At 34.9% G+C, this 27,510-nt stretch overlaps 2 protein-coding genes across 2 annotated transcripts in view; one reads left to right on the forward strand and one right to left on the reverse strand.

Moving 5' to 3' along the window:
- Positions 1 to 27,510, forward strand: part of LOC134851742 (coiled-coil domain-containing protein 63-like) — a gene marked incomplete in the record, with an annotated part of 375,128 nt that overhangs the window by 244,907 nt on the left and 102,711 nt on the right.
- On the reverse strand, positions 1,054 to 3,021 carry LOC134851871 (interferon-induced GTP-binding protein Mx-like). Its single transcript, XM_063868148.1, has one exon. The coding sequence runs from the start codon at positions 3,019 to 3,021 to the stop codon at positions 1,054 to 1,056; it is 1,968 nt and encodes a 655-aa protein (XP_063724218.1).

A 27,510-nucleotide genomic window follows, 5' to 3' on the forward strand; every position in this document is an offset into this window, starting at 1 on the left:
AGACAAAACGACCCCACTACACTCGAGAGAGAATGACCAACTACAATCGATATGCCGCTCACAATCACAACTCAAAGGATTTAGAGTACGACTTGACTTCGCAGAAAAGGACTTCATTGAACTAGACCAATGACCACCTCGATGTTCAAGTATACGTACAGATCCGAGTAACCAGGCATCCCCTCCACGCACAATCTCCACGCCATTCCCAAGCTAGATCAGACACAAAAGAAGTTCTCCCCGAAGAACAGAAAAACCTGACATAGCCAACCATTCTGAAATCAGAATTGATTTTGTTGCAGAGACTCAGTCGTTGTCACAAGAAGAAGCGGAAGAAAATTATGATGTCCGCCAAATACCAACGTCCATCATCCATCCTTGAATTACAGAAGAACTGTTCTAAAAAACTCTGTAAAACCCGGATGGGTGGAACCTGATCTAAACTATATTTTATGATTGGATAAATTAAATGTTTTACCAATGTAAAGTATTTAATATTAACCAATCATGATCCATCTAACTAACAACCCACTTATTTGTAAGTGCTGAAGTTACTTGTAATTTCAGCACCAGAGAGATTTGAATTTAACTTAGAAATTAGTTGGACTCTCCCGAGCACTTCAGCAGCCGCAATAAACCAGTATACCCTAGATCTATTGAGCCTAGCAGAGACTAGTTAAACAACCTGAGACTAGATAGTATAAGAGTAAGATTAGGATCGGTATTAGACTAAGAAGTTGCACGAATCTATCCGGCCGAAAATAAGATAGCGTGACGAGCAGACGGTGTACCCTATCCGAAATTACTCTATGAGTTATACACTCCAGTCATAACTCACAATGCTTGTCATAAAATTTCATGGTGTGGAAAAAATGCTTATCATGCTCTTTTCATGCTATTGTTTTTGATCTATGAAATAGTATGAAAATGTATAATAGGCATTTTTTGTCAACCCGGGAGGCTGTCAGTTTCTTGTTACAACAGAACTCAAATAAAGGTTTAAAAATTATAAAAACTGGAAACAAATTATGTTTCCGAAGTCTACGGATTGGATTAGTGATCACTGGATGAAGCCGAAATAGGACGAAGTGCCCTCTCATAATCTTTTCTCAAATTTTCAAGCTCTTCTTCCCAGTGCTCGATCATTTTTTTCTGCCTCCGAAGCTCCTCACGTCGCCTTTCTTTCTCTGACAACTCCCAAGGAAGTTTTTGAAACTCACTGTCTTTTTTGACAATTTGCTGAATCTTTACTCTGACACATTCATTCAGGTAGTAGCGAATAGTTGATGGAACCGCTGTGCAAAGCCTGTCCAGAGTGATTTTCTGAAGTGCTGCTGTTGTTTGCTCGTAAGTTTTCAGAGCAAATTTTTCAGGTTTTTCTTCTTCTGGTTGATCGCTTTTTGATCCCAGTGTTTCAGCTATTTCCACGCCTACCTTTGCAAGTGGGTGACTTTCTTTAATTACTGCTTTGGCAATTTCTCCTGCTCCCTCAAGAACATCACCTGCGAAGGTTTCGATCTTATTGTCGACTGTTTTTACTTCTTTCCTGGTTGCCGATTTCAAAGTCTCCAGAGTGCTAGCAAACAATTCGTCGTCAACGAACATGAGCTTCTCCTTCTCATGCATTTTGCGTAGATCTTCATCCAGCTCCGCGCCCATTTTGTTGAATATGATTAAAATTTCATTCATCAGAAACTCCTTGTGTTTATGTTGACCAGGCAACATCGATTCAATGATTTCAGATATCGAATGCTCATTTATCATTCGTATTTTAGCTTGGCACTTCTGGGCCGGCGCCTTGTAACATTCTAGAATTTTCCAGAAGTATCCTTTGAAACTGTCCCAGTTATGAAAATTTAGAGGTTCATCCCACCGAAGTTTTTCAACGAGCTGGCTGTTTAACTTTTCCTCACACATCTTGCTTTTCATTGCGTCCTGAAATTCTTTTCTGAACTCTCTATAGCATTGGCGATATTCCGAGAAAACGTCATCTTTTTCAACATCGGTGTTGAATTTTCCCCCGAGGAAGTCTCGAATTGCGTCAATTATGAGGCCTAGGATGTCACTTTTATCCCAGTTACCCAGTTCACTTGACAGCAGCTGAAGGTCAACCGAAGTTTGTACTTCAAAGTTTTTGACGACTTTCCAATTGACTGAGAAGCTGGCAAACACTTGCTTGATCATAATGTCGCAAACTTTGAAATACAGTTTTTTCACAGTGCAGTTTTCCTTTGGTATTATGTTTTCTTTGTATATTTCGTCCTTGAAGTACTTATTCTCTATTTCGATTGCCGAGTTAACAAAGAAAAAGTGCTTGTACACGTGAAAATTTTGTTTGTTTTCAACTTCATCCATAATTACTTTAAGCTTTTCCTTTTTTACCTGGTCGATTTTCGTGAAAACAACTATAGTCCTCTCGCCCTCTTCATCGATACCTTCGAATAGGTGGAAAATTGCATTCAGTTGTAAATCTTTGGTCAGATCCACGACACACAATACAATTGCATTCTCTTGTTCAATATAACGCAAAGTCATGTCCTTAACTTCTTTAACGGTATGTTTTGGCTGGTTCTTGGCCGGTGCGTGAATGATTCCGGGCAAGTCCACAAACGTCACGTTCCGAGCTCTAGGGTCTTGCAAGTTTAGTGTCACTTCGTCAAAGCTGAAGCCATTTTCAGGTGCTAATTGCTCCGCAAGATTACCAATTTCTGTTGTAACGTCATTCAAATCCTCCAATTTGACACTTTCTTTGTTACTAACTTTTGAAGATAATGAGTAATGAGGCTCATTTGATTTCCTAGATACTATTTTCAGCGGAAACTTGCTAACCGTGCCCGCCCCTACGGGAAGTTGCACTTGGGCGAGGCTGCTCAGGACGCTGCTTTTTCCGGACGACTGGTCACCTACCGCAACTACGAAGGGCAAATCTATCTCCAAATCTTTCACTTCGGATTGATAAAACTCGTCTGTTAAGTTGAACACGCGCTCAAAAATTTTTTCTAGTTCTTCAATTTTTGTCATCTCCGAGTAGGTTGTGCAGTCGTGTAAGTCTTCTACTATAACTACTGTATCGACCACTGCGATGAGACCTACAAGTAATTTAAATAAGAAAGTAGTTATACAGTTACGTATAAACATTAAAATAAGTTTGCAATTGCTTGCGCAGTATATGATGAAAACTGTAATCTCGAAATCAAACAAGACCTTAACAAAATTAGATTAGAAACATTAACCAGAACATTAGATTAGAATTAGACAAATACAACATTTCTCTACGACTCAATAGGTCATCGCCAATTATGCGAACATTACGAGAAATACACGGTACTGGAAGAAGAACTCGAACAAGGCACGACATTCGATTAGGAAGAAACCTACCAATCGATTTCATGATCATACGACAAAAACCAGATCAAGCTTTTATATTTAGAATACTTCCAGCAGTAAATAAAAATTTTCATTTACTGACATAAAATTTTGAAGAAAATTTTCACTAACCTTCATGGCGCTAAACTTAGAAATCATACAATAATGACTGATGAAAACAACACTAGTTGTTCTCCTCCAAAAAGCTGCAGTAAATTAAAACATCTTGGAAAAAAGTTTATTGTATATAAAAATAACAAATTTAGTTATTATAAAGCGTAATATATATAAACCATTCCTTCATCCCAGCTTCATCACCTAAAACAAAACAGCAATTTTCAAAAACTAACAACATCAAAACTAAAACCTTAACTTTTTCTTAACTTAATCTTTTATCTAAAGTTATCAAGGCCTATCCTTGTTTTCACTAAAATTAATTTCATTAAAATACCAGATCATCAACGCTTCCCTTGGATCTTTAAATTAAATTAAATTAAACCTAAATTTCTGATCATCAAGGCTTATCCTTGGACCAAATAGAACAATTTTGTTCTCCCCCTCCCAAATTACTTCGCGTCTATCGACCTCAAACATCGATTATTAACGACCCAGGATTAACAGAAACTTTTCAAAAAACTAACCGTTCTTATTAGAAGAAACAGTGAAGAACTTCCGTTACTCATCCTTCACTTGATTTCCTTCCTCCTAAATGACCCAGGCTAAAACACTTAAACTTAGTAAGTCATAAAATAGTATCTAACGAACTACTTGTGTTCTAATTATACCTGAACTTTCTGGATCGATTTACCTTTCTCCAACCCTTGATCACAAATCACAAACCCTAAGTAAGATTAGGTAAGTCTATCTTAACTTAGAATTATTCACGAGCAATTGAAATTCATTCTCACGAATCGAAATATGTTTTTCACTCCAACCCGACAATTTACGCTCCAAGAAAAGCTAACCACAAAAATCGAAAGAACTAACAGTTTAAGACACTAGAAATCACTAACCCCAATAATTTATCCATCTTCCTAAACCTTATTTCAAGAGACAATTTAGGAAACAAACAAACAATTGTATTAGACAACTGTAAAATTAACGACGAAAGATACGGTTTCGTAATCACACCACACAGACAAACAATAGTACATATAAGTACAAAAGACAAACACTAAGAAAAAAAATTATTAACAAACGAAAAAAAAAATATTAGGAAACGGTTTTCAAAACAAATAAACGCAGTCTCAGAATCAGAAACAAGCGCAATACAAGAACTCTACACTTTTAAATACTCAATAAGTGAAAATCATCAATTTGACGATCAAATATATATTTCTGACTCGGAAACCACGTCACCAGCATCATTAAAAGGAAAACGCAGAATGAAAAAGTCCTACACAAACAAACCAATACGTCTGTACAATTGAATCAACCATTAAGACACATTGATAAATACACATTAACAGTTTTAAAACACAGAAACGATTCAAAATGAAGATAACCTTGAAGAAAATCCCGTACTCCCAGTTTTGTTGCATCCACAAGCTGACGCTCGGGGACAGGTACAGTAATCGTAAATTTATTCAAAAAAAGGAGATAGCCCATGCACAAAAGAGTTTCCCGATGCAAAAAAAGACAATTTCTTGACCACTATCTCAAAGCCATATGCAAAATTACATCGCAATATGGAATCTACACATTAGAAATCAGTTCACCAAACTCATTTCACGACAATTATCTCATTCAAATTGATGACGTAGATATTGAATTTTCAAAAGTTTTTACAGAAAACATAAAAAATATACAACACCAAAACTCACAAAGAGCAAATTCAATATTCACAAAGAATGTATTTTCACTTAATTATAGCTATTTATCTATACTAGAATTGAAAGAACCTCAAGGCGGTTCACCAACTCAAACATCCCGATATACAACCGTAGGAGAAGAAATAAAATATTTTCTAAAATTTTAAATGCAATCCGTGAAAATCTAACTAGTAATGACATAACACAACATGTTAAACACGATCTAAAAAAAATTCTTAGCATTGTTCATAATCGATTATTTTGTTCATAATATTGATCTTATAGCACTAGCAAGAAAAAATTTTGGACCACAAAACACAGATGATGAAACTATATTAGCAGAACAAACAGATTATGTTTGGGACCCTGAATGGTCTCTTGATTCAATTATTAATATAACAACAGATATATCAAGCCAAGCAATTAGCACAATCTGTATTCACAAAGATTATGTTAAATTATACTCACTTACAATCGACGCAACACCTTTAAACTATAAGTCACTCTTTCCTGAAAGAGCAGGAAGTAATAGTTTAAACTCTACCTTCATTAATCAAGACAACTTAAGCGAATCAAGAAGTCTTTCACAACAAGATATCTAAACGCCATCACAATTCATATGTGAAAAATTACATGAAACAACAACAACAACAGCACAACAAAACATTTCACCTATTCAACCCAACTTTAATACTCGAAAATCAAAAAACCCAACAATACAACAAACAATCACACAATCCTCAGTAAAACCCTCTGTTGTTCAAAAATACTAAGGAATGGATAACCAAACATTTCGGGCAAAAACAAAACCATCATATAAACAAAAAACATCACATAGAAATAATTTCGCAGAATATAATTATAATTATGTGAAAAGATCAAAAACAACAAAATTTCTAATATGAATACTCAGACTTATTCATACTCACAAAGTCAAAATATACCACAACCAACTTCAAACTCAGTAAATTTTAATGACCAACCACGATCTTCACAATATCGAAGTGAAAATTACCCATTCTTTCAACAAAAAAATATAATACAAACAGATAATATACTAGAAATCAACCCCCTTTTTATACAGCTAATTATTTTCCATCAGATGATGAGGAATATTATAATCAAAATCATCAATGATTCTATTCAAGCCAAAGACCTCGCTCTTACAGCATTAATCAACTAGATATTTTCGAACCAAATGCACGAGATGAATAAATACGACAACCTAGAAATAATCCAACATCATACAACAATATTTTTCAACCACAAAACCCAGTCAAAACACAATTTTACCAACCAACTCAAATGCATAACGAAATTCCACTGCCGTATTACATACAACAACATGAAATAATTAAAAGCCAACTTACAAACTTTTTTAAATACCAAATGCCGCAGAATCACTACAAATGACTATGAATCCATACCTAAAGGGTGGATCATCAAAACCATCGAATAAGCCACTTATGGTTTTCACCGGCACAGATCCTGAATACTCTGTAGTTGATTATCTAAATGCAGTCACAGCTAATTTAATTTTAAATATAGGACCTGAACCAGTAAAAACGTCGCTTCATCGAAATTGGTTACACAGACGCACAGCCTTAATCCAAACCACACTTGACGGCGCAGCCCAAAAACAATTTTCAGTTTTACCTTTTTAAATAAAATCAGATTGGAAAATATTCACCCAAGAATTTTCAAAAATGTTTGATTCTGAAAGAAACAAACAACATCAAAGAGTTTTGCAATGAATTTTGTAGACTACCCAATGAAACAGTTAAACAAATTGCAGTAAGAACTAAACCACTAGTCCGAAAAGCATATTCACTCAATAAGCATGAGTATAAAATACAAAGATGACAGAAATCTTAATGATGATTCTAACGTCTTAATTACGAAAAATAGCAATAAAAAAGAGTGCATCACATCCTTACGCAATCCGAGAACTAGACTCAGACTTTACAAAACTAATAGATAAACTAGAACATGCATAAACATAGATCACTATGAAATTAGAAGAACCAGAAAACCTAAAGCTACATTATGTAAACAACATCCAAACCACTACTTAACAAATATTTATTACTCCGATACAGAATTATCTGAAAAAATCAATGTTAGACAAAATTATCAGAAATCTAAAATGTCTACGAGAAAAACCCAAATTTTAAAGAATTCAAAAAATGGATTGGGTAGATGAAAATTTACCCAACAAAAACATCCATAGTAAAAAATAGTTCAGGAAAAACAACTCCCAAATAACGCATACTACTCTATACAACAATCATCTTACAATTCTAACTATCGAGGACGATCTGCAAATCAAAGAAACTCACGAAACTTCTCACAAAAAAGACATAGTCGATCAAGCAGTCGAAATAATCAATATTGAAAAAACTACTCCAGATAAATTTCTAACAGAACCAACTATTCGTTTGATACCAGCTCCCATTCAAATTCTCGAAAAAGAAACTGTTCACATGATCGATCCAGAAATCCTTCGTATGATAGAAATAGAAAATACTCTAACAATAGAAATAGATAAAATTCAAATGATCGAAATCATCAATATCAAAACAATAGATCACGCAATTATTCTAACAACAGATCGAACCATCAAAGATCAAAATGTAATAACTATCAAAATAGATCACGCTACAATTCACAAAACAGAAACTCAAAATATTACAACAGACAGAGAAACTACTCTCAATCATTAACTAGGAAGATCACACGTTATCAAAAATCACAACAACATTATAGGAGTAGTACACGCAAACATCAAAGACAAATCAATCAAGTTAAAAAAAGAAACTCAACCAGACCCCCCTGGTTTTGATAATACAGAAAGCACAGAATTACAATTAAATCCCATAAATTGCGAATCCACAGATAGTGAAAGCAATACAGACAACGCAATTTCAATTAACATGATTTAAGTTGAAATTGATTACAAACCAATTATATAAGAACAGCCGATAAAATCACATTTCTATCAGAATCATGATTACTTACTTCAAAATTATTTTGACAGACCTATAAACAACAACAAAATAATAGATAACCCAGAAAAAGAATTAGCAAAGGTAAAATCCACAGAAAGTTCAAGCACAAATCATATTTATCACAACATGCCAAATAAAACGCAATTACCCAAAGAGAATATTTGGACAATTCCAGTTCTCCTAGAAAGCCCAAAAAGCAAAGATTTCTAAACACCAGAGCTTGAAATTGACTTTTTAATAGATTCCGGAGCGGAATCAAACATCATCAACATCCCGGCTTGGATTGAAATAAAAACATTAAATCCAAATTTAATACCGTTTAACACAACAAGCAGACTAGCGACAGAATAAGGATCAAGTTTAACAAGTTACGGAAAAATCCAACTCTTCTTTGTTCCCACTAGAACAATGGAACAAAATAAACTCTTAAGCAAACCGTTTAAACAAACCTTCCATATTACAGATAGAAAAATTAATATCATTGGAATCCCACCTATTTAATACTAAATATGTTCCAACTATAAATATATTAAACAACAGGATCCATATAAAATCAAATACACAAGAAGGAAAAACACAGCTCTAACATTTTTTCAAACAATAAACAATCACTCACCATTTTTCTCCAAATTCTACCCCATATACAAACAGGAACGGAAACATCTGAAACCACTAGCAGGTAGTGTTTACAACTTCTCAATCAAACAAGTTCACCAAGACGATAAGAAAACAAATAAACAATGTCTCTATATGTCTGATCTTGAATTCAGACCCATTCCGAGTAATAATTTCATCTATCAAATACATGAAAAATTCAAACTCAGACATAAATTCCCTACATGTATATAACAATTCTCCATACAAAAAAAACCTACCTCAAGGACTCTTAGGTTATTGTGAAACTAACGCAACAACTTCTCCCACAAAAGAAGTAGCGTATAGAGTAATTAAAATCTTAGAACTATCAATAAAAATTATAATAAGCCATGAAAAACGCAACACAGATTATTTCACATAAAACACCTCACTCCAAACCAACATTTCAAATATCAAAATACACAGCAGAACAACAAAAAATTCCTAACAATGTTCAATTGTCAACACTCAAATAACACAATACGAATTTGAACAATTAGCCGATTTACTATTGAAATAACCAAAAGTTTACGCAACATCTAAATTTGATGTTGCAAAAGTAAATTCACCATTACATTTACCTCTAAAACTTGATGTAGTTTTCAAAAGAAAACGAGCAAGTAAAGTTTCAATTCACTTGCAAGACAAAGTTAATCGCTTACTGGACAAACTAGAACAAAATGAAATCATTTCCCCAGTAAATATAGAAGAACAGCCAAAAGGAAACTTATTTATAAAACCCTTTATCCTTTTAGCGAAAAGAGAATCATTGAAAAAAGTTCTAGATGCAAGATACCTCAATTCACTCATTGATAAAAATAAATGTAATAGGTCTATCGAACCAATTTGAGTAACTCTCAGAAAAATAAACGGTAAATACTGCACAACATCAGACTTGAATAGTGCATATAATCACATGCCATTAGACGAACAATCGTTATTGGAATTCAGCAATACAATTTCATTAGACTACTCTATGGAATCTCCATAGAAGCAGCAGCTTTCTCAGCATTCATGAGTAAAGTTTTCCGACCACTCATACTTTATAAAAAAGCAATCACATGTTTAGACGATGTTTTTATGCAATCACAAACAAAAGACGATATGTTCATTGTCTTAGAATAATATCATCAGACATTACAAAACGAATCATGAAATCAGCCCCGGATAAATCATATTTTTTTCTAGCACGTGTAAAATTTCTGGGACATATTATAGAAAGAAACACTATAACTCCATTAAAATCTCGCTGAGATGCAATCAAAAAACTTCAACTACCTTCCAAAAAAAGAAAATACCAAAATTTGTCGGAATGATGAACTTCTTAAGTAAAAACGTATAAGAAATGCAGTTATACTCAAGACCATTCTATAACATCCTCAGACAACATAATACTTTTGAATGGACAACAGAACATCAAACAAGATTTATAGAAATCAAAACTCTTCTCACTGAACAAATTTCAAACACAATCCCAGATCCCGATCATCCATTTTATGCAGTGTGCGACGCCTCTAATTTGGCATCGGTGCAGCAATAATACAATAAGGGGAACAAATGAAATAAACATCATTTCAGCAAATTCGAGACTTTTTACATAGCTGAACTTAGACTCTCTGTTCTCATGAGAGAATGCACAGCCATAATATATACGCTCACAGAATATGAGTTTTTAATACTTGGATCAAAACATCCAACAGTTTTATTTACAGATCATAAACCCATAATTTTTCTTTTCACACAGAAATCAAACCCAAACAATAGAGTTTATAGATTTCAACTAAATTTAATGAAATTTTCAAACCTACACATAGTTTGGAAAGCAGGAAAAAACCTCGCACTACCCGATACACTTAGTAGAAATACGCCAACTGAATTGTTAACAAGGAAAACAAACGTCGAAATACCACATAATTTTAAGTTTTTTCTTGCGAAAGATGAAACTTCACCACAATTACAAGGCAAATATGCAGTAAGAACTGATTATAGATCAATCACAAATAAACAAATTACAACATTTTCTACTATGTTTAGATTTTCAAAACAATCACTACGAATTAGATCTACTAGGAAAAACTAAATTTAAACCAATACTATAATCATCATGGATTGAAAACACTACACAACAAAAACCAATCAAACAAAATTCCTATAAGACAGATCTATTTCCTTTAATAGTGAAAGAGAACCTAACTGATAATATAAATTTATCAGGCCCGCAAAAAGATGACTCAAAATACACAATAAACCAAGTCCTTAACCTCCATGATACTCTAGATACTAAACCTCTATCAAAAGTAGAGATTGAAAACAATTTCCTAGCGAACACAGAAAAAAACACTAGAATTACTCAAAAAACATCAAAACCTTGAACCAGTTATTCGAAAGTTGAAATTTTGGCACAAATACAAAACCAAACCAATTAAAGCCGATATCACAATTCTAGGAAATAAAATTTTGCTTAGATATTTTCGAAAGTTCAATAATATAGCCATAAATGAAATCACTGATCTTATAGAATACCAAACAATCGATCCCAAAGTACCCTGTTTACCTTCAAGTATGATACTTCTAGCGTTTCATTTTTCACATTCCTTAAACACTAATGGACATGCAGGATCAGAAAAAAACATACTCAAATTTTACTCAAAACTTGTAGTTTCCAAATGCACCAATTTGGTTTAAAAGTTTATGCAACGAATGCATAACATGTCAATTAAGCAAAGCATACCTAAATCAGAAACAAGTTACAGAAAAACAAGATTTTAAAGAACAAAGTTTATACTTCAACTACAGAATTTAATTCGACACAAAAGGAGAAAAATCACCATCCTCAGAAGGAAACACATATATAATGGTCATAGCCGACGCATATAAACATTACGTAGCACTCAACCCAGTACCCCATTGTAATGCTCATTAAGCATAAACAACGGTTTATGAACACTGGATAGCAAAACTCGGATTACCCCAAAAACCTTGTTACAGACAATGGTACTGAATTCATCAACAACGAAAAAATCACATTATGCCACTCATATAACATTAAACCCAAGCCACGTACATCTCATGCTTCTTGGACTAATTGACTAGTCGAAAGCATGAATCGTTTATTACAAGAATACCTCAGATGCATCATTAACAGAAATGATACACGATGTACTGAATAGTCATCAGATGTAAAACTATTCCCCTTATCCTTTAATTCTTAAATCACAACAAATTTGGGATAATCACCCTATGAAATGGTTTTCGATCACAAACCACGAAAACAAATAATGTTCACTACAAAATCTTCAAAAAAACTCAAAGTTATTGTCAACCCACAAAAGAATAAATATGTTATAATCTACCACTATATACCCACGATGTAGATCCCTTTCATCATCCAGAAATTTTAAATTTAGCTTCCGGTACACACACCGAATGGATTTTAAACAGAGATAAAAAACACAATGAAATTCTTCAAAAAGTAGCAACAAAATTATTATAAAGACAAACTAATTTTTTCCCAAATAAATTTTCGATTCACACCAGCTACAAACTTAAAAATTGGAACATACGTTATAACACCAAATTTTACAACACAAAAATGAATTTCTGAAAAGGTACAACCACTCCAAAAAGGACCATATCAAACAATTGATATACCCACTGATGTAACATACAAACTTATAAACTCAAACAAAAAAAAATTGTTCAACACCGAAACAAACTTTTACTTTACTACCCGAAAGAGTACGCTCTTTGCGAGCTGACTCAGTCAAACTCTTTGACAGGAATAGAAATTATTCACGATAACTCTGAGTACAAGCAAAATCAAAACACTGAGTAAAAGCAAAAGCAAAACTATATCCAAAAACTCTAAGAACAAAAAAATAAAATAGAATTTAGCAAACAAACATTTCAAAATTTAGATAACAAAAAGATACCTCAAAAAGAAAGAAAAAATCGAAAGTTAGAAGAAAAAATTCTACCACAAGATCAAAAAGAAAAATCTCAACGTATACAATCAACGCGATTTCAAAATCAGCCACAAAAAGACTATAAAACATTCATGCCACAATCTAAAATTTTAAGGAAGGTGAATTTCAGAAGCAACTTCAAAATTGATTAACATTTTCACATTTCAGAAGGTCGTTTATAAACTCCCATACGTTTTCTCACAGTTCATGCTGGAAAGCACTTGAACAAACTAGTTCAATTTCAGCCAATCAGAACCTTTCGGAATCATCACTTTATTTTCGACACGACTTCTTTAGTCGACAAAAAATCACCGTAGCAAAAAATCACCGTTCAACCGTACCTCAACTATAATTAAAAGAAGTCAAGATCAAAAATGAGCCACCCGCTTAAATTTGACAACTGAAATGAACAAAATCTTAAAATTGCAACCCTCCACTATCAAGTAGAACAAAAATCAACAATATTGTCCCAACTAAGACCTCAACTTTCTCTCAAGTAAAAATATTAAATTGGCCTTAAGAACAAAATCGACATGATCGTTTAGCCGAAAACACGAATAACTCATAGATACTCCCAATCATCCAAAAGAACGAAAAAAACTAAGAAGCTCCTTAATAGCCATCCAAACTTTCCCTCACCGAGAATTGCTGAAATCCAACCCACTTGTCAAAAAATCAACAAAATAATCCAACCACACGCGAAATAAGCCTCAAAAAATTAATTCAACGGAACGAACCACTTCTTCAAATGCTTCTTTCACAAACAGTCAGCCATATTCAAGCTATTCTTTCAAACTTTTCAATTTTATTAAAATTTTGTATAATACTAATTGCCGATACCCTAGAAATATTCATCGTCCTCCTAATACTTTTTGCGATTTTTCATCATTTTTTATTCCCTAGCCCAAATTTACATTAATTTTAAAAAATTCTTGTCACCTCCTCAGGTACAATATTTCAACAACCCCCACACCAGTGCCCACCAACAACATCCCAACAACTTCCAACAACATCGAAAAATAGTCAGACAAATAATCCCCAGTCATCAACACGCATATTTTTTCAAGACAACCCATATACATTTGAAGAAAGACACGCACTATTGTCCGAACCTTTAGAACCAGTAATTTGCCAAGCACCTGTAAGCGAAACACAATACGAGCCAGTATAAAATGTATACCTCACTCTCCAACAAGATCTTAACAGAGCAAGACACCTACGCCAAAATCAAAACACGCTCGAAATAAACAGACAAATTATACATCCAAGACGAAAAAGAAATTTGCAAACCCCCAGAGTTCAATTCAACAAACCTCAGTCACTCAGAGAAAACCCTATAGACCTTTCCAGTATTACAATTCAAAGTACTCCCCCAAAAGCATCACAACAAAACACCTCAAACATCCCATTAGATTACTTAGGTTCAACCCCTACATTTGAACAAATTCGAGAAAATCCTTTTAATCCCACCGCTACAACACAATATCTCTCATGTTGGATGACACAAGTCTTCACTCAAGGTGAACCAAATTTAGTTAACTACCCCAAAGATGTCTCATCTGACACAACTTTGTCACTACCAGAAACACTTTAACTTCCCTCAACCCCCTCCTTAAGTCAACCCTCATCAACACCATTTCCTCCAAATTTTGCTACAAATCTCGACGCTAGATATCGAGAACATTCAGTAAATAATATACCCTTCGGTTAGATTGGAATACATTAGTAGCACTCCTCCACTATTTGATCAACACCACGATAGTAATAGATTACACAACTGGGCACTAAATAGGATACAATATTGACACGATATCCACAAAGATATACAAAAACCTAAAATAGTTACACAGGATAACTTGACACTGAAGTTTGAAATTACTGTAAAACTAAATAATAAAATTTATCATCCCTTGCCCCTAGCTCCCCCAAATACAACAGCTCAACCTTTTCGTCCCCCATTTATAACCACAGAAATCATATAAAATTACGATAGATACACAAAAAAGACACTTGGATATACAACTTTTTATAATCCATACTCAGGACTATCATACACATGTATCTTTTAAAGATAAAATTCTTCACAACCCGTCTCTTTTTAAAAATTTCAGAACCCTATCATAGGAACCCATACCCCCGAACAAGATCCCAAGACTTACAAGTTCCACACTATGACTTTGAAGAAAATGAACAAAAAACACTACATAAATATGCAATAAATCAAGTCACTCAAGGCAAAATCCGAACCACAAGCAATAGAAACGTCGAACACAATAGCTACTCTTTACTCAAAAGCCCGAGCTACCACATTAACAGGATATAAATTCACAGCATTATTTTCCGAAAAGAAAGTACATTCTCCCAAGTCTCAAATGGAAATAAAAATAGACTAGATCATGAATCTATCTACCAAAGTAATATCGAAAAATTTTTTCTTCTCAGCCCTGATGATTGTAAAAACGAACCTAGCCGATTAAAAATTACATCAAATAAAGGCACAAACAGAAAATTGATAAACTTCCCACTCTGCTTATCAAGCAAAACTTGAAAGATACCAAGGTCATATAAAATTAGACGACAAATTTCCATTCCACGGCGCACATGGAAGATTAACTTACGATCTCCATGATAAAAATTGGATACCACGCATCGGAATAAACAATCACTCATATTGTAAAAATAAAGGATACAAAGAAATAATGTTTTTTGATTAGAAAAAACAACTTGAAAAAGTACAATTAACACGAGATTCGAAAGATGACACCATAATTTATCAAACAATCCGACTTCCTTGCAAAAGTGACCAAGGATACTGCAATCCCACTACACAAACACAAGCAAATATTGTTTGGTTCCCCGAAGACACTTGTACTACATTTCAAGTAGCGAAGTTACACGTTAGAAAAATATTATTTCACCAAAAGTTTTTCCTTGAATCAATCCCGTATGAAGAAGTAAGCCCTGATAAAATGAGACACAGTAATTATAAATTTAGAAAAATTAAAAATACAGAAAATAATTGGACACGTTTCCAAATTTACCCACAAACACAACTTGCATGCAAAAACAACAAACCATTTTAAAGAACACAAAATTTAGAAATTCTTGTCGAAAACGAACAAGATTTCGACATGTATAGAGGAAAATTAATCACCATACCACATGCAACACATCACTCAACCAGCGACGAAAATTCATACATCCCAGTGACGGACATTCATACACCTCCTCAAAAACACAGGAAACACTGGTGGATCATTTTGAACCATAAGACAAAGACAGTACATGTTTACAAGAACTATCACTCATGAACAACACTTATTTTGGCGTAATTAATTATGACATTCACCTAGACATAAAACTAGACTACATGAAAAGTAGAATTTTTCAAGAAACGTCTTTATCAGAACTTGAAACACTACATCATTTATGCGAACTTGAAAGGACACAAATTCTACAATCACTTGCACTTGCAGTACTGAACATCCTTCATGCAGGAAATACACTATCAGGAAACAGATCAAATTTCATTGACTACGAGGAAACATACTATGGTATTGCACTAGTACCGAAAAAAGTATCACCCTTATATGTTTTTGAAGATAGAAGATGCTATAAAAGAATCCCAATATTCTATAAAAACAAAGACATTTTGTTGATACACTTTCAGGCAGATTTAATTTTTGGGATACACCAGTCCCATATGGATCAGAAAACAGCCACAATGGTGTACAATTAAATCCTGACGAAGATAAATACTACCTTCCCACACCGTACCCTAAACTCATGCAACCATTAAAAAAGTTTTCACCAAAAATTATTAGAGCTATTGCCCGAAATTTTACAATCGATCGGCAAATACTCTAAATCCGACATTCAGCACCACATCTGTACACAATATTTTCAAGAAATACTCACATAAATGGACACACTACAACGGCAATCCATAGATCAAAACTTACGCAAACTTGCAGAAGCTGAAGGCTTTTCAGACATCTACGCACAAGACTACAGCGGATATTTTAAAGACCTCAAAAGACGATCTTTACTTAACTGGCAAAAATTAATGACCACACGATATATCACCAAAAATTTTTTTTAGTTTGCAAATTTGAAAAAAAAAACGTCTTGCCTTTCTAGGATGGCCCTACTACATCTAAGAAATATTTACTATATTTAATGCAATGTTCAACTTTCTGAGATTTCTTTTTTCTTTACTAAAAGGAATTTACAATACATGCGCAATACACACACACATGTAAGCAAGCAAGCAAGCGTAGCACGCATACTTTTTGCATGATTTTTCGGAATTTTCTCCACATCAATAAATAAAATACTTTAAGACGCTCAAATAAAAGAATACAATACCAAACTATCAACAACACCGAAAACATATGCTGATTCACAAAACAATACAAATACAGCACCTAGGGCACCACAATTACAAAGCCTAAATCATATTATCCTTTATCATTATTACAACAAAATTTCAGAAACATAGCCCTGACAGACCTCATTTCTTCAAGATCTAATTACCCACAAAGCCCACATCATATATTCTAACCCAACAATCTAATATGGAAGACACACACGATCAAATCATAGAACAACCACATACCACCAATTTTCGTTCTCAGAACTACCATCTTTTTAGCCCACGATGAGCCGCCCAGTTGGATCACTCCATCGCTCAATTTCCTACCCAGCCAACCTTCAAAGCAACCTGCCCGTCGTAATAAATTTTGCGTTCCCCCACCTGAATCACCTCATGATAACACTTCATCCAGCATGGATTCAGATACTAATTCAAATACCACTGTGTATATCACTATTTCTCAGTTTAATAACTCAGATATCGGGTCCCCTGACAAAATTGCCAACTCCGAACCCAGCCCATCTACATTTTCCCAGCCCTCTTTTTAACCTCTTCACTCTCGAATAAAAATTGAACCTTCTTCCACTTCCACTTCTATTGTTAATGTAACACCCTCATATTCCCCCTTGACTAGAGAACTTTCCGACAACAACAGCACTGTAAATTCACAAATATCTAATGAACGTGACAATTTTATCACACTCCAGCAACAATTACAGCATCCTTAAACACTAACCATTCACCAACTCTCACAATCATTATTATCATCAAACCCATCAACCCCAACTCCCTCTTCAAAAATCACGCCCCTTTGCCAAAGCCAACTTCCTCGTCAAACCCATCTTCATCTACTACAAACCGAGCCTATTGAACTTTTAAAAAGAAATTTCTTATTACTCCATTTCCCTCTCACCAAGGACCAGCCCAATCAATTGTTAATCATCCACTTCACACTAACGCAAATGAATTTTGTCAAGTATGATTACCCTTTTTGCCTCAATACACCTACTTTCATTCGGACCCTAATGACGAACATCCTAATTATGTAAATGAGCACGTATTATACCCAACACTTTCATGGACATCATTTGATCACTTCACTAATCCACTGTCAATACCATTATATAACACCCCATATAATAATGAACAATGCAGCACTCAACTGTACCTTTTAACAACAGCTCTTACTCCGAAACAGTCACTCATCGGATTCACCGCACCCAAAGCTAATGAATATTCTATCGATCACTACGACCATCACATCATAAGAGCAAACGAAGACATCTTTTTGAACGACGATTAATTTGCTAACCCACAACTAACAGAAAAAATCTTCATTACGACACCATACGTTTTCAACCTCGATACTCTAGATAAAAATACGAACATGTCATTTCAGCAGCACTCCGTGACAACCAAGCTTATGATTCATATTTTAACAAACTTAACAACTTTCCACTAACCTTTCATTTCCTCTCACCCAAAGAAAGTGATTTGCACTGTTCAAACGACGTCATGTTACGAACAAAATAGACACACACTTATACTTACTATAAGTTCATCCAACATAATTACACTCATAACAAACCAGCACGACAATTTCTTCATAGATATCATTACATTAACTCCAAATACATCTCAAAATCCATTCTCTCAACTTCACTTATTGTATTAAAGATACTAACCTACAAGGCATCCTCCGCAAATATGATCCCAACACCCAGATGTATATATTCTATCCCTCAACCAAAAACTTCAACGTAGACGAATCCCGCCCACTAAACGTCCCACACGAATTCCTACAACCCGTTTAAATCCCAATCCTAGAATTCATCCAAAACTCCAGATATAACCACAAACTTTATAACCTCATCCATAATACACCATATGAATTGTCAACTAGCACTGAAGATCACAAAATGATAAAAGCACTCGAATTGCTTTGACCACTTCTCCAAACTAAATACATCATTCGCTTGATAGCTAAATTAATAACATCATCAGAAATCATCCACGGCGTTTTTTCCCAAAAAGTAATAATTCTTTATAGATGTTTTCCCTTTTTTCTAGCCTTTACAAGCACGATCATTCACAATCATCTACAAAAAAGAAAAACGAAATAAAAAACAAAGAACTTTTTTTTCTAAAATCATAATTTTATTTTAACAAATTGCAAAAACTAAAGCAGTAAAACAGTATATAAAATTCTTTCCCATATGCATTAAATACACTTAAAAAGCAAATCAATTGATAATTTCAACTCCTCAAAAGCCGTAACATTAATATTTTCAAACTAGTAAATTAATGAAAGTTGCAAATCAATTTAAAGCAGTACTAACCTTTTCAAAGACGCTTCTTTATAAATTTCAATAATCATTCGCCCACAATCCTACCGACAAACGCACAGCTCGCCCACGAAGAATTGTTTAAAATAATGAATTTAAGTTTTAACTCTCACTGATAACAACTTTGAACACGTTTCAAGCTTTCCTTTAACCCAGTTGGAAAGAAATTATATAATAATCCAAACTAACCAACGCAGCTTATTAAACTTCACAAAACTCACCCTAACAGCATGACTAAAAAAGAAAACCCCCGGTACCCAAACCGGATTAAAATCAGCTCAACACTGAATAATTTACTCTTTTGAAGACTACTTTCAAGTCTAAACACAAATGAATAAAACACAAAAAAGTCAAAAAACAAACCCAAACCAAAAATTTTGATTTTTGAGAAAAGGACACAACCAAAACAAAAAACGTAAGAACCAGTAAAAAAAAGTCACAAAAGGTTGAACACAAAAAGGACCCTACAAAAAAGAGAGCATGAAATTATACTCCACTCCTGGCCTAACCCACCAAAGAGGACGTCCTGAGCATGCTCTATAGCCGGCCTAACGCTTTGTGACCACACTCTTATTTTCAACAAGAGTTACTCAAGGAAGAGTGACTCTTAGAAATAACCGAACTAAACAAAAACATTTTTGCGATAACTACTAAAACAAGATCATAACTAAAAACGAAATTAACAAAGATTTGTATGTGTAAATAATAGAATGCAGTATATAGATTTCACACAGCCCAAAGACGAGCAGCAAGGAACTTGACAACCCAATCAGACATCCGGTTTGCTGCCTACAGTCCTTACACTCAAAGGATTTGAAGTGAGACTTGGCATCGCAGCAAAGGAAACACATTGAAACAGACCAATGGCCATCTCGATGTTGAAGTATGCGTACAGATCCAAGTCACTAGGCACTTCACACGAAGCCAAGCTTCATGCCACATCCGAACGAGGTTGGAGCATTGTTGCTCTCTACCTAACCAAATCAACACTCATCACAATTAATCAGAAATCTTGATACGATCTCCCAAAATCGTGATCAACAACAACAGTTTAAGAATAAGTTCATATCGACGAGTCCAGTATCGTGGTCGTCCAAATCCGAACAACCGATAACGGATAACAATCCTTCTTCCTAATCAAGGAAAACAAATGCTCGCAATTTCTAAAAGAAGAACGACATCATCCATCCTCAACTGCAATGGAATATTGAAAAACTAAAACTCTCTAAGCCCCGGATGGGTCGAGCCAGGTCTAAACTGGAATTTATTATTGGATATTATTATGATGTTTTATCTCTACAAAATATTGTACACTAGCCAACCATACTCCATCAAACTAACAACCCACTTATTTGGAAGTGCTGAAACTACTTGTAGTTTCAGTACCAGAGCGATTTGAATTAAACTTAGAACATAGTTGTCTTCTCCAGAGAGACCGACTGTGTACACTAGATCTATTGAGACTAGAAGATATCAGAGTAAGATTAAGATTGATATATATTAGACTAAGATATTGCACGTTCTATCCGGCCGAAAATAAGATAGCGTGACAAACAGACGGTGTACATTATCTGAAATTACTCTATGAGTATAACCAAAAACTCTTAACTCTCATGGGTTCAAATACAAAAGTCTCGCCTGTGATAACTTTTTGTAAAATTATGGGGTTGAGAGATGGCAGTTTGGCAATTTGGGAGAGTTGACGTGCTTTAAATTTTGCGCTTTAAGCTCGTAGGTGGAAACTTAAACCGATTAATTTTTTTAAAAGTAAGCAGCTTTGCGCCATATTTTTTGATCAAAACTAAGATGCCAGGCTTGAGTATTTTGGTTGCGGTTTGGATTCCGCATGCTTTGTTTCTGTAATCCGCAAAATTCGCATCGGATTCAGCAAGATTTCACACAGCCTCTGAAGTCAGATATCTGACGCTGTCGAAGGACAAGTGTATAAACACTAGTTGCTCGCATTTAGAATCGAGTGACAATGCGAATTCTGGAGAAAAATGCTAAACAAGATTTATTTTTGATTCTGCAGACAAGTGGATTTTTTCAATTGGATTGAATTGAAGGAAAAAATTTGTCAGTGGTTTCCGCAACCAATTTTTTAACTAGATTCCACAATTTGCAAGTGGAGTCCGCAGTGAATTTTTCTTTTTGTCACTGGGCTCCACAAGCATATTTTTAATTGTTTCAACATGTGTTCGCGCGCACGCTTTTTTCATATCACCTGATTTTTTTAGGTTGATGAGTATTTCCACCAGTGAATGCTTAATTTCATTTCACGTGATTTAAATTTTTGTCAGCAAATGAGACAATTATGAACCTCGAAGTTTTTCCCGAAGTCTTTTTCCATTTCATTGACCTTTTAAAGGATGACCAATTTACACCTCATTTTGCCTCTCCTTAAAAGACTATTATTCTCTATCTCTTTTTCCCCTCGCCTTCAGCATTGATGACAATTGTCTTACAGACTGAGGGGTGACTGTAACATGAAGAGACATATCTCACTCTTTTGTTTAATCGCGCGGCACAATTATCTCGTCGAAAATTCAAAAACAACTATACAAAAATTTCCAAAACATCATTGCAAAATTTGAACAAAAAAATAAAATTCTAAAAAATTTTTGAATAACACATTTTAATCGAAGTTTAATTAAGCAAATTACTTATTTAAACTATTTAAAACTGTTGAAACAAACTACCCGCACTAATTTAACGCTTATTAGGATTATAACTTTGAATTATAGCTTGTACTCGGTCGCTTAGAACAGTTGGTTAAACAAATGACTCAAATATATTGTAATCTCGAAGTGGAGGTAAAAGTTTCAATTCTTGCGCATATATACGAAGCCCCCCCCCCATCGATCTGCCTCCGAATACGCTACACTCTTGTCGCCTCCGCCAGGATCCAGATGCACCTCCAAATGATACTCCCCTTAAATTGTTGGTGCAGAGCCCAAAAAACCCAACGGTTTTTCCACCTAAAACTTTAAAGACTGATCAACTCGACTATAAAAAACCCAAAGACTTCGATTGAAACAATCTATTGTTTAGGTCATCAAAAAAGTTTTTTTTTATCAGCGCAAGGTATCTGTTCAACCAATACTCGTGTGAAAAACCTGGATGAGCTAAATTTAAAAGAATTGAAAATCTCGATTAAATTTTTCATAAAACTTTTTTTGAATCATATAGAATCGTTCCAAGTCGCTTGTCTCAAAGGGTTGTTTTTTTGTCAAGGATTTGAAGTGAGAGTTCTACCCCGAGAAATTCCTGCAGTATAGTGAAATTGAATGAGTAGTAGGTAGCTCGGTATTGATAATTTGCAAAATCTACCAAAACACCAGGCAGATTTTCAAAAAAAGAAAAGTTGCAAATGCTTCCCCTAAAATAGAAACTGCCGTACCTAATTTTATGAAAACCAAAATCTCGGGCATGCAAAAATGTAGACTCCTCGGACCACCTGTTCTTAGCGATAATGCTTCCCGGAAGTGCAAATAGCCCTATTAGAACTCGCTAACTAGCTGTTGGAGTAGAACCAAAACCTGGTATGTCGTAGACCTGGTTGAGGGAAGCTGAAGTTTAGAACCCCAGTCCGCCTGGACCGCTAATTCCGATATGATGCCCTATGCAATTAGTCCTCCATGACTAGTGATTGTAGGGGGTTTAAATTTTGAGATATCATAGGCAGCGACAAGGTATATCATGTATAGTAATATGAACCGAATCCGGCGGTTAGACGAGAAGTTATCACCGTTTCGAAAAAAAACACACCTTTCAAACCGGAAAAAGGCAATTTACGCAAAATATTGAGGTGTGTGGGTATATAAAATTTATTGCGACAAGAGACACTAGAATCCAAACATAAAAAACAACCCTTTGTGAGTGAAACCCCTCCGACGGCTCCTTCCGGTGTTAGTAGCTTTTTGCCGGGAAAAGTGATTATAGACCTTAGATTTGCGATAACTTGGGAAAAATCATTGGGATATGAAAAAACAACATTGTAGGTAGGACCCATATGGGATTCCTAACCCGGCAAAGAAAGATTGTCTCCAAGTGAGGGCAGGATGACCTTGAAACAAAACATGGGCGTTTAGGACCAGAATTGCAAAAAAACCTCGGTTTAACACCAGAAAATGTTGTATATACCCAGCCCGACCCCTTGGAATTGAAAAGTAATTAGGAGGAAACCTAACTATTGGTAAATGAAGCAGAAGGTGAAAAGTATCTAGCTAAAACATAGAAAGCTTAAGATAGCTAGATTGGGCGGAATAGTCACTAAGCTCACCGGAGGTGACTTTTTGGCACAATTTGATCCCTAATAAGCGCATTACAGTACCCTAATAGCTAGGTGATTGAGATTACTAGAGTGTACATATTGGAGTCTAGGATGCTTGGATTAAAGTAGCGACCCATAGAAAAGGTTTCCGCCTACCCTCGAAAGGTCGGAACGTTAATGGATAACTAAATTATAACCTAGGGAGATTCATTAGTTAAACATGACTTTTCCTACAGGCAAAATTAGACTTGATAATTGCACAAATTAGTTTGAGACACTCGTAATAGTCTTGGAGTTTAAAACTTGACAAGAAGAGTATCGTCTGAGGAAAGATTCAGTTAATATCCTGTGAAAGCGGTATTCAAGTAGATTTCATTACTTCAAGAGACGAGATGACTCTAAGTATAACTAAAACACAAATAGACAAAAATTTGAAACGATTATCAAACAGCCCACTCCTAGGCAGAACAGTTTTAGCTACTAGTGAGAGTAGTTGATTTCTCAGAGGTAGACAACAATGATTTTTCAAGTCAAAGAACTCAGTTAAAGCACCTCAAAGGAAGAGTGATCCGTGGTAGCTCTTTTAAGTTTAGCAGGTCAAATTGAGTAGTTGTGTGGAATTACTGTGTGTATTTTGTTCGAGAGAGAAGTGTTGGTGAAGTTGCTTGGGAGTTGAGTTAGTAATTAGGAGTTTGTTCTGATTAACTGCTGACCCCTTGCTTTGACTAGATCATTAGTTGTCATTCTGGCCGCTTGAAGCCTTCTGTATTTGGAACTGTTTCATGTGATTTCAATTGCCATTAGGTTTTCCTGCGATCGTATTAAGAGGACAATAAGCCCAAAGAGCAGTACAATGAAGGGGAAAGTAACAGAATACAGTACGGAACAGTTGCGCTTACTTAACCCTTTCGAGATTGTGGATAGTTGTGAAACTCAGTCCCCCGCTGAATTCATTACCCAAAGTAAGAATGCCGTTAAGTTAGAGTGTGTGAATTGAACTAGATAAGCAATCACCTGAAACTACAGATCGTATGCTTATGATCATGTTCAAACAGGATAAAAAAAATAACAAAAACAAACAAGGTGACAGTTTTCTCAAGCTTCCGACTAACTCGCAAAGGAAGTGGACGACAGCCCCTCAGGCACAGGAGGGTTAGTGGCTCTTGCAGAGACTCGAACCTGACACCGTCTACAAAGCAACGGATTTTACGGATAAATGTTTGAGCCCTTGTTCGAATTAACTTTTGACTTGTTTGGACAAACTGTTACTAAGAGTCAGCTGCAGCGGAAGAAATATGTGCATTATAGGAAAATATGTGCGGACCAATAAGCAGAATGAGTTAAGTGCAGAATGGGTCTAATAGAAGAAAAACACAAAACTATTTACTTTTGCAAGCTAATCGTGCTATTATATTTATTTAGTTTACCGATTGGCTTATAGAAGTTAATGTTTTTCTATGTTTCTGCTCTAAGACCCATTATTCTCTTAGACCAGTCTGCTTTTTGATCGGCCACCGCATTTTAGCTATGATTCAGGATTGATGCAGCGGAAAAAGTAAAAAGAGTATACTAAATTTACAGCTGCTATTGTTCGTAGCTGCTTGTTCACTTCAAACCGAGTTAAAATATGTTTCATTTGTTTATAATTGGAGTACGTACTGTTGTCGCCTGTTTTTCTAGGGTGCCGGACATCAAGCCGACGGGACTTCAAGCCGAATCGTAAAATTAGGGACTTCAAGCCGAATAGTTCCTTATAAACTAGTGAAATATGATTAATTTGAAAACCATTTTGAAGAGTTTCCGAATTTCATGATCTTTCTTCACAAGTTATTGGCGTTTTCATAAAATTTAAGCCTTCAAATGATGTTTCGGAAAGTTGGAAAGTAAAACATGGTTGAAGGCATTTTTCAAGTTTATAATTTATGCATTTCAAAAACCGGCTGATGTTATTAACGGATGCCAATCACAAGCGGTGCATTGTCATGAATAACGTTTATTATGGGCTAAACTTGCCAAAATTTTTGAAAAATAACGTTTTACAGATGATAAAATAGTGTTTTGAGGTGCTTGTAAAAATTTAATTTCGGCTTGAAGTCCCTTCGGCTTGAAGTCCCGTCGGCTTGTTGTCCTAGACCCGTTTTTCTATACTTTCCAAAAAGTGACAGAAAAGTTTCTCAAATTAATCGTTCAGTTCCTCAAAAAATTTCTTTGAGGGGATATTTTTTGCTGTTAAACTAATGACAAGTCTCTTCACGTTGCATTCCCTCTCAGCAATTACTACAGTTGTCTTAATTGCTGAAGGGGCAGGAGGCCCCTCCAGCAACTAAGACAATATTCTTGAAAAATGAGGCTCTCCCTAGCTCTTAAGACAACTGACCTAAATGCTGAGGGTTGCCTTATCTCATCCATTCAATTTAATTAGCAGCAAAACTATATAGTCAAAAACATAATTATGCGGTAACAAAAACATACTCAAAACAAAAATCATGAAAAATTTTACGAAATTGACTGCAGCGGCCAGCGTCGGTTATCTCGCTGTGGCTGTCGCTGGTAATCAGGGTGTCTCTCAGAGCCTCTTCTAACGTTGGGGATAATGTTGTCTCCCGCAAGCTATTTTCGAACCTTATTCAATCTTCATCAGTTTGAGGGGTTCCCTGAGGCGACAGGATGAACAAAGAGTCACTGTTACTCCGTTAGCTTTATATCCCTTGGTCGAATCTGCTACTGGCGAACGGGAGTGCTAAGTAACCAAAAAAAGATTCCCTAATTTTAAACTTTCTTGTTTACTCACAATAGGAACGTAAATAGATTCAAAAATAAGTATGCGCTCAGACAATTCATTTCAGCAGTTAAAACAACAGCCCCTGTTATTTGATGTCCAAACTTACACACTTTCTAAGTTTAGTTAAAGATTAGTTAAAGTTTAGTTAAAGTTCTTTTTTACAAAAACTACATACGAGGATGAGACAAGTCGATTCATCAGTTAAGTTCTCAACAATTGCTATATGGCGGTGAAAAAAAAAATCAAAAACGTAAGGTTGATTTCCATTGAGTTCTTTCCGAGTCATTTTATTTTTTGGTTTTTTTTTCAAATTTAAAATTAGGAGCATTTAAAAGTTGATTACAACGTTGTTACCTGAATTTTGACTTTTTTTGTCACTGGTGTAGTGTTAGAAATGCTACCATATTCTAAAAGGCTATTGAAGATTCGAATGGACTATTTTCAATAAAAAGACGGCTCATTCACTACAAGACGAACACTGTAAAACACTGCAAAAAAGCTTAAATCAAAACTTCGCCAACGTGTTTGTTGAATTTAGGTGAAATGATTTTTCTAAAACAGTCCCATATGTAAAAAGAGCGTACAATAACTTTTGAAGAATGTCCCAGGTTTAAAATTTTCACATTCGACTACAAAAACACGATTTTAAGCATTCGATCGTAACCTGCTATGATTCGAGTAAGCAAGAGTCGTACCATTTCCAAATCAGAACATGATCTGTTCGACAAATTAAAGTGTGAAAAAATATGACTCAGACGAATTCAAAATAACTGAACTTTCCTATTAAAATTTTGTGAAAAACTTATTTGAAAAGTCCCACATGCAAAAAAAGTGTGTACAATGTTTTTTTGAAGAATGTCCCAGGTTTAAAATTTTCACATTCGAATACAGAAAACACGATTTTAAGCATTCGATCGAATCCTGCTATGATTCGAGTAAGCAAGAATTG

This window comes from Symsagittifera roscoffensis, chromosome 7 (genome assembly GCF_963678635.1).
Source record: "Symsagittifera roscoffensis chromosome 7, txSymRosc1.1, whole genome shotgun sequence".
In the NCBI taxonomy this organism is placed as follows: domain Eukaryota; kingdom Metazoa; phylum Xenacoelomorpha; order Acoela; family Convolutidae; genus Symsagittifera; species Symsagittifera roscoffensis.